The sequence below is a fragment of the Alligator sinensis genome, unplaced genomic scaffold (genome assembly GCF_000455745.1).
Source record: "Alligator sinensis unplaced genomic scaffold, ASM45574v1 scaffold1430_1, whole genome shotgun sequence".
NCBI lineage: Eukaryota > Metazoa > Chordata > Crocodylia > Alligatoridae > Alligator > Alligator sinensis.
The window spans coordinates 559,000-568,336 of NW_005842800.1; the positions used below are offsets into that span (position 1 = coordinate 559,000).

The 9,337-nt window shown below is 39.3% G+C and overlaps 1 protein-coding gene across 1 annotated transcript in view; it reads right to left on the reverse strand.

Moving 5' to 3' along the window:
- The window catches only part of NUDCD1 (NudC domain containing 1), a 139,700-nt gene that overhangs the window by 40,422 nt on the left and 89,941 nt on the right, over nucleotides 1-9,337 (reverse strand). Inside the window, exon 8 of the mRNA XM_025191268.1 lies at nucleotides 3,869-3,994. Coding sequence (XP_025047053.1) covers nucleotides 3,869-3,994 — 126 coding nt within the window. The remainder of the gene's footprint in view (nucleotides 1-3,868; nucleotides 3,995-9,337) is intronic.

Consider the following 9,337-nt stretch of genomic DNA (forward strand, 5'->3'; position numbering starts at 1 on the left):
GCCAAGGGCTCCGCGATGCCCCCCGCCAGCTTCCTCAACACCCTTGGGTGGAGGGCATCTGGACCTGCAGATTTAAAAACGTCTAGCCCTTTCAGACGATCCCTAACTACATCTGCACTGACTGAAGGCTTGATAGAGCTATCCCCAAGATTGTCCCTACCTCTGGTAGGTGGGATATCCCGGTGCCTGTTCAGGAAAACAGAGGTGAAGAAACTGTTAAAAATATCAGCTTGTGTCTGGCATGGCCACCAGATTACCATTTGTATCTTGCAGGGGCCCTCCATTGCCTGGTGCCCTCTTCTTGCTCCCAATGTACTTGAAAAAGGACTGTTTGTTGTCCTTAATCCTGGACGCTAGCCTGAGTTCCATCTCTGCCTTGGCCTTCCTAATAGCCCTCCTACACTGCCGGGCCAAGGAGGAGTACTCCTCCTTGGTGATAGTTCCTCCCTTCCACTGGCTGTACGCCTCCCTTTTAGTCCTCAGGCATTGCTGAATGCCCTTGCTGAGCCAAAGGCGTTTCTGAGCGCTCTTACCCCCCTTGCTTCTCTCAGGGACTGTTATCCTTTGGGCCTGGAGGATCTCCCCCTTAAGGTACGACCATCCCTCGTGGGCTCCCATCTCCTCTACCTTCTGGGCCCTCAGTGCCTCCCCCACTAGTATCCTAAGCTCATTGAAGTTGGCCCTTCTGAAGTCAAGGGCTTGAGCCTTGGTGTGAGCCCTAGACGTATCAGGAGGGATTGGCTTTCCCACCACACCACTTCCTGAAAGCAGGTTGCTTGAACAAATTTAGAGGGCTTGTGGAGAACTAAGCCGTTGGACATGGCTGAGCCAGCCACGCCACACTCCTCCATGGTTTAGCTTCATCCCTAGTTTGCCACACACTGTGGATGTAGTGAATAGTAAAAGTACTATTAAGCTTAAAGAAACAATACAGTAAGTACAACTAGGGAACATTTAATCACAGTGTGCAGGCTCATCAGACTGACTGGTAGAGGGAAGCACACAAGGGTTACATGCCCAAAATGTGACAGAACAATTACAGTGCATCTTGTATACCACACATATCCATGCAGGTATACCATATTTCACAACTTTGATATGTGCATCAATTAGTTACATCTCCATTGTTAGACCTCCCTATTTTCTTGGAAGATATGTCACTTGACTTATAATCTTACAGTTGTGATTTGCCTTGAAACTCGCTGCTCATAATTTTGGCAGCCCAGCCAAGCCTGATATTATCTTGCCCTGGTATTTACCACCTTCCAGGAAGGGAAAGGGAAAGGCTTGGCAGGGTGCAGTGGGAAGACTTGGCTTGCCAATATTCTCCATACTTGGTACCAACATCAGTCCTTTACTGCTGAAGAAATGGAGTTAGCTATGGCACAGGCATCCAGAAATCATTCCTCCATAATACCAACTATAATAAATTTCAGGGCTAAGGGTGAACCATTCAAGAAATATATGTTTGCTGATGAGGTTTTAAAGAAAATCACACCAGTTAACTGGTGGAAGTCACTTAACCACCGGAATCCATCAGATGCTATTGAACACCTTTTAATAGCAGTAGCTTCTGCAGGTATAGAAAGAAATTTTTCTTCCTTTGGACTAATTCATTCTAAATTGAGAAACTGCTTGGCAACGGAAAAAACAGGAAAGCTAGTCTCTTTTCCAATCTATGAACAAATAGGAAGAGCAAGGTAAAGTCTGAGTTTTCTACATAACCCATTATTTTAAGTTTTGCATGTCGACGTGGCCGAAATCATCTATTTAACTGTTGTTAAAAGACACATTTCACATTTATAACTAAAATAGTTAAAAATTCAAACACACATATGCTTGTTTTGTTAAAATAATTGCAAATATTTGTTGTTGAAGAAAAATATCCAAACTATATAAGCTTGTTGTTTTAGTTAAATAAAACAATTCAAATGTCTGTCGTCTTTGGTGACAGCTGTTGCCTACAGAGTGGCAAAAATATCCCCCAAATATCCATGATTACTCCAGTGAATTGGAGATAAGTTTACCACCCAATGACTTCACAAGTATCTGCTTCAGTTAGCTTTGGTAAATAAAATAACCAAATCATAATTCAGTTTTTTCATGCAGCTACAAAAAATATCAAAATAAATCACTGCTATAAAACGTATGGCATGTACCTTCTAAAAAAGAAATCTACATCCATCTCTGAGTTGTGAATAATATGTATTAAGGTTGTATCAAACAAACAACAAGAAAGCACTTTCTGCAGAAAATAATGATTAAACCAAGGTTTCTTGACCAGTGATTTAAATTAGTTCAATTTAAAATCAAATCCACCCCGATTATCCCCATTCCCAAATAATCACTGCTAAAATGTTTTACTTCTATTTTAAATTGACATCTTTACTAATAAGTTCCCTCTTCACAAAACGTATCTGATTTTCTTAAATATATTATTATATGAACATCTATGTTGTTAATGGTTTCTTGTATCATTCAAACATCTCATCTGTTTCAAATTTGGTTAGAAGAGTTCTGTCACAACCCAATTAAATTGTGCCCATGCCACTAAGCAAGAGATACCATTCAAATCATCTTCATTTTGACAATTAAGGGTTAAAAGACTTCCCTGCCAAAATTCCTTGAAACAAAATGCTGGCGAAGAACTGTAGATAATTGGTCAGCTGAAATAAAATGCTAGGGGAAACTATATATAATTGGTCAAAAATAAGCGTAAGCTCCTCACACGTAGCACACACGTAACAGGTAGAGAAACTTAACCTACTACCTTGTAACTTGAGGAGACAAAGAGCTGCCACCTGCCAAAAATTAAAGATTCCATATAACGGTTCACCATTGGGTATCCCTGTAAAACACCTCTGCCTATAAATAGTTTAACGGTTTCCGCCCAAGGCAGAGAACTCTGGGGATCTCTAAGGAGACACCTGTGCTCGTCCCCAGAGAGTTGGGAACTTGATCAACTCCCAATCAATCACCCCATCAGCGTAAAATATTGACATAGAAAGTCTTGTAAGCCCGACCATTCGTTCCGGCGCCACGTCCGTCGCCACGTCCATCATTATCTCGTTGTAACCTAACTGCGTGTACTCAACTCTGTAACCGAAGCTATATGCATGTACTCAACTCTGTAACCGAAGCTGTAACGGAACAAAGGCTCGCCTGCGTCGTCATCACTATCTAGGTGACGTAAGTAAACAAACTCCTGTAACCTACACGTGTCTGTGCCTGGTTAATTCTACTCCATCCATCAATTACCCGCCTGCCGAGTTCAAAATCTAAACACTCCGGTGTGAGTCAGACGGCTGCCAGCGGCTGGTCTGATTCACGACAAGTTCCTCGAGAATTTAGTGCATGACATTGATTTAATATATACACCTGGTCAATGCAGTTTACACAATAAGAATGTGTATTTGAGCAAACTACTACAGTTATATATATATTATGCACTGTGATGAACACTTTAAGAAGCCATGTTTTGATGGAAAAGTTATAGATCTTAAACTGTTTACCTCAGCATGACAAGAGGTAATTTTCTTGAGTACTGATTGTACCATTTAGAAACTAAGCAAGCATTCTCTCTCTTTCTTTTTGTCAAATTTCTGAACCTCATATCCATTCACCAGAATGTCCAGTTTATGCTTACTTTGACTAAACTTATTCTCAACTACTGCTACTCTTTTCTTCATAAAAGTATTTTACTGCGCAGTAGGTTTTCTGGGCATTAAATGCATGTGTAGATGCACCTAGTGGCTTGCAGAACAAAAGCAGAGAATGCTCTTAACAAATGAATCAAACCAGAAGATCAACATAACACACACCCTCACTTGAGCAAGGCTAATTAGATTTAATATTTTGTGGCACTTACCACATGAGAGACTTTCAAATTATTACCATCAAATCTGCACAAACTTGTACTGTCTTCAAGAAAAATATCACATTCCTCCAGTTCCTGCGCATTGCAAGGGGGATTTTCTTTGTCAGGGTTTGGATTCTGAAACAAGAAAATATTGAAATGCAGTAAAAATCCGGAGTCTGATGCACAGTATTTACTATACTAAACATTATTTTCACAATAAACATAATTCATACTAGGGGTGCACCGATAAAGATTGACCAAAAAATATGGATGGCTGATTATTAATGAGCCATATTGGCCAATACCAATCCGATTGCTGATATGCAGCCCGGCAGCTTGGAGAGTAGCGTCTGGCTGGTAAGTCTGTTGGGAGAGGGGGGGGGGGGTGAAGGGGCAGACTGAGGGCAGGCTGTTTCTGCGCGTTGGGTTCCAGGTGCTGGGCTTTCCCCAGCATTGGGGGGGCTGGGCCGGGGCTGTGCTCAGGGTGGGTGGCAGCGCTTGGGGGGTGGGAGGGTGGTCTATGGGCCCCCCGCATAGCATGTAGATTTGTCCAGTTTCAGTGAAACTAGGCCACTCAGAAGCTTTGAACCAGGGATGAATTTGTCCTTAGCTATTTGAAAGTTACTAAGTCATACCCTTTAATGATTTTGTTACTTGGGTTAGCATACTCCAGATTCTAGGATTTTGTTACATTAGTTGTTCATTAAATCAGGGGAAAGATTCTGTACATGCAAGAATTCTTGTCTGGCCAGGAAAAAGACAAAATGGAATTAATAACATCACTCATTTTATGTTAGTCTTGCTGGTTTGTAGAGGTAATGAATAGTCAATCGTTGCAGCTTTAGGGCTGTTTATGTCTTTGACCAGTTTCCATGTTTCCCTAGTCATTAGATTGACTGCATATTAAAATATCAGGTAAGCAAGGTAGGTATTTTCAAATTCAGTTTTAATCCGGGCAGAAATGCCAAGAAGAAATAGGGTTATTCACTGTGTAGAAGCTCCTATTTACCATCCAAATACAACCGTCCCCTGAACTTCTACTTATCACTTAAAATTGACAAAATGTATGGCTCTCTTACCCTGTGATCAATGGAAAAGAATACATATCTGGCCTTTAGCTGGCATTTCTCAAGCCATAAAAAAAGCTTAAAACATTAAGAGCAGATTATGGAGTGATAGCTGCACTGAGGGAGTAAACTCAGGGAAATAAATAGCAAAGTATTTGGCATTGTGTAATAAACTAAGAAGACTAAACAAGCCAGGAAATTTTCTTTTTCTAGGCATATATAAAGCACTCATTTGGGAATGTAAGGAACAATCAGATACTAAACATACTTGATTATTGTGGTTAGTATTTAAATATCTAGGATTCAAATGCTGGACAGGGTAAGACTTTAGGTCAATAACATATCAGTCAAAAATCCATGTACCTGCAAATTTTTTTTAAATGCCAGGATGAAAGTTAAAATAATTCTGCTGTCCAGTTTAATTCACTATTTTTTTAGTGTTATTTAAGATGAAAAGATTCTTGTGAGGAAAACTGACTGTCTTGGTAGAGAAGAGACTACATTATTTATAAAAGACACCTTCAAAATTATGACAGGGCATGATCAAATGGAATGAGTCAGTGATTATAGGTTCTAATAGTACAAGTAACCAACTCAAAGTGAAGAGGAGTCAAAGAATTTAAAATAATAAATTTTTAATTTCCAGTGTGGGTGGAAGGTGGTTTGGGGGGAGCAGAAAAGAGGGGAAGAAGCAGCAATAGCTAACTGTCATTCTGACTTTTCTTGTCAGTGACTTAGAGCTTTCTCAGCCAAGGCATGAAATTGCATGCTTTTGTCCACTCAAAACATTGACCAAATGAGTTTGAACCGTATGGGTACTTTTACATGTGCTCCGGGGGTGGGGTGGGGGTAGAGGAGGCATTTAAATTAGAGCGGATCCGAGAGCTGCGCTAATTAAAGTGCCACAATGTCTCATGTATCAGTGTCCCCCCCTCCGTGTCCAAATGGTGTTGGGGGTGCTTGAACTAAAGCCCGTTCAATGAGCTTTAGTTTAAGTGCCCCCACTGCCATTTTGAAGTGTGGGGATGCTGATACACGAGACCCAGGAGGCTGCTGGAGCATGGTAATTACCATACTTCAACGGAGTTGATTAATCGCAGTGTTTATATTGCGTTGGAGCAGCCTCCCAGCATGTCTACAGGCACCCTATATTTTCACTTCTTCTTTGCTGCAGTTTGCTTATACAAAAGGCTTAAATTGGGCCCTGAATTTTTTCCTAATTTAGCAGCCCTCAGCAAGGGAGGCAACATAGGCCAAAGAACCAGTTAATTGGTCCTGGTGTTCTGCAATTTCAAGCATACATGCGAGCCCTACTCCACTAGTATTTCTAAATGATTTAAGTAAGGGTGCATCAATTAAAGCTCTTTATTTTCAGTTAAACTGGTAAAGAAAGAATTATAAGCCAGCAATACCTTTCTCTTTATATTTAGTACCCGATTTGCTTAGGATACCAAGGTATTTGTAGCTGAGTTGTGATACAGTGAGCTAGAGTAAGTGATATCATTCAATTCTACAATAGTTTTCTACTCCTCAAACATCTGCCACAGCACACATTTTTAGTCTTTCCAGGAGTGAGTATATTTGAATTCATGTACGAAAGAAACCAAGAGACATACAGAACTGTGACAAGAGAGAGAGGGAGAGAGAGAGAAAGAGAAAAAGAGAAATGTAGTCATGAGTAGGTCAGAAGTATGCAGATGGGCTGCAGAATCATCACTGGACCAAGACTGCAAGTGTTATTTATAATTGGTGATACTTCAAACTTCCTTTAGCTTGTTTAATAGAGAAAATGAAAGACTGACTTGGATATTTTAAAGACATTCAACCTCTGTGTATTTCTAGATAGGGAATAGAAATTCCAAAAAAAGTACAACATAATTCAAACCATAAAATGCAAAATATTCTAGAGTTAAAAGTTAGAGAGATTCCTATTTGTATCCTAGAGTAAAATAATGAAAGATTATTTATATGAATTCTAAATTCACTGGCACACTGTTGATCTGAAAATAAAAATTTGAAAAACAGTAATTTATTGTAAATTGATTTGCGTCAATTTTCATAATAAATCATATACTGATTAAATAATTTTTAATCCTGTTCTCATTCCAAGAATAACTACCATTTACCTGCTGTGAAATCTATTCCTCTTTGCCAGTCTCTGTGTACAGTAATATTTGTGAAACATTTAAAAAAAAAACTGAGACAGAAAAAGGCTTACTGGGGTGGAGGGTGGTATTTTGCCTATGAATGTACATGTATAGCATAGTTCTCACTGCATATTCTTCTACGATCTGCCCAGTTAAACAGCCCAAGGAACCGAGCTTTTATTGCTTGTCTCGACAGACTTTTTACGTTAGATTATCAGCAGCAAAATTTGTTGAAATTAAGCATTCTTTTTAGTGCTCTCAGAGTACATTTAAAGTTACAGGAGCCTCAGTACAACCAAATACTTAAGCACATGTGCTTATGTGATGTAGTGACTAGGTGTGGGATTACTTATATGTTCACAGTTATTCACATGCTTAAAATATTTTGAGATAAAAACACATTAAAGTTAGATTTAGACTTTCAAAGGACTGGAAGTTTAAAGTTTCAGTTGACATTGGGCAAAAAAATGCACTAAACACACCACAATAAGATGCAGTCTAAAAACATTACAACTGTAAAAATGACTCTGTCCCTAAATGACTAATGAATACAAAACCACTATTTTCCTTTAACATTATTTTTAAAATGTAATTAAAAATCCAAAACTAATAAATCAGGATGAATAGGGAGTCACATTTCCCAAGATGCTACTTTCTAATTAAACCAAAGGGACAGTATCTAATACGCAGCAGTTAAAATAAAACCTGTCAATTTAACTTAAAGATTCTCCAGATAATATAAAATACAGAAAAGTTCATATAAATGAGTCATGCTCATCTTTTCCCAAGTTTTCTTTTTAAATCTCATCTATGCATACAATCAACATTAAGCCATGCATCATTTCCCTTGGAGATGTATGTAAGAACATTTCTAATTTATTAGAAACAAGAAGTCTAAAGTTCAAGCATCAAGATTATAAATTAACCAAATTTATCCTCGGTTTAAGTCATAAGGTCAAGGAGTTGCACCAGAAATAATATTATTCCCAACCTACACATAGCCAGAGCATTGCTATATATTACAGTATAACCTCATAAATCCAGAATGCTTGAGACTGAGCACGTGATAGAAATTTGAAAATTGTTTTTTTTTAAACTGAAGTGGCAGCCGGTCACGGAGTGGGTTGGGGGCGGGGGGAGGGGCGCAGCAGCTGGTCCTGGAGCAGTGACCGCATGTGGAGCAGGCCGTATGTTGGACAAGCCTCTTATAGATGGAGCTGACAGGACTGTTTATTTCACTTTTTATTCATAAGATGCTCTTTTCAATTGCTTTAAAAAAAAACAAAAAAAACCAAACTATTTTCCATACTACATATTCTTGTATTGGTTTGTACTTCTTTTGGAAAAAATCATGAAAATGGTTCTCCTATTTCACAGAATAAGGCTAGGAGAAATGTGTGGTTTCGCTTATGTCAAACCCTGGTGACCTGTTTTTTTTTAACTGGCGTTGGCAACCCAATGATATGGAGCTATGGAACAAGGGCTTTAAACGTCATTTGGGCCGGGGGGGGGTGGAGCTTTATCTCAGGGCTGTGCTTTTTGCCTCAAAGAAAAATCTACAGATTTTGTCAAAAGCTTAGAGCTTGACCCAAGAAGTTCACACTTGCTCAGTAAAAACTTCCTAGAGGTTACCAGTTAAAAATCTACAAATCCTATCTTCACTGAACACGCTCATGCTTCTCACTTCTAGTACTGGAGTGGAACAAGGGTTGTGCAGAAAAAAAATAGTGTGATATCTAAAATAATTAAAGACTGTTTTGTATGGCCTCCACCCAAGAATTTGAATCAAGTTTGTATAGGTAGCCTGAATTCTGGCATTGTCTTAAAACCGAGTGCTTGACTCTACAATAGTAATGCAGTACAGTGAAGGACAAAAGGCTAGACAATCTGCAAAATCATAAACAGCTGAGAACTGGATTATAAACCAGCACAGAGCACTACATTAAGCACTGTTTAAACTGAGTAATCATATCCCATTACTTGGATTAGCTTTTATAACCCATGAGTTAACACTCAAAGGGTTAACTCAGGGAAGGACAATTATTTCAGGCAGAGGGCCATTTATCCAGTTTTGGCATGACTGGGGCTACCCAATCTGGAGAGGGTACAGGAAGCAGGTGCTACTGGAATCCTCTTGGGACTGAGAGCCTTTGGTTGGCTGGGAAATGCTCCCTCTGTATCCTCCCATACCAGACTGAATCTGGTCTAGAAAGGCAGAAACTAGTGCTCCACTCCTCCTGGCAATCAGAAAGAGTTGAAGAGTA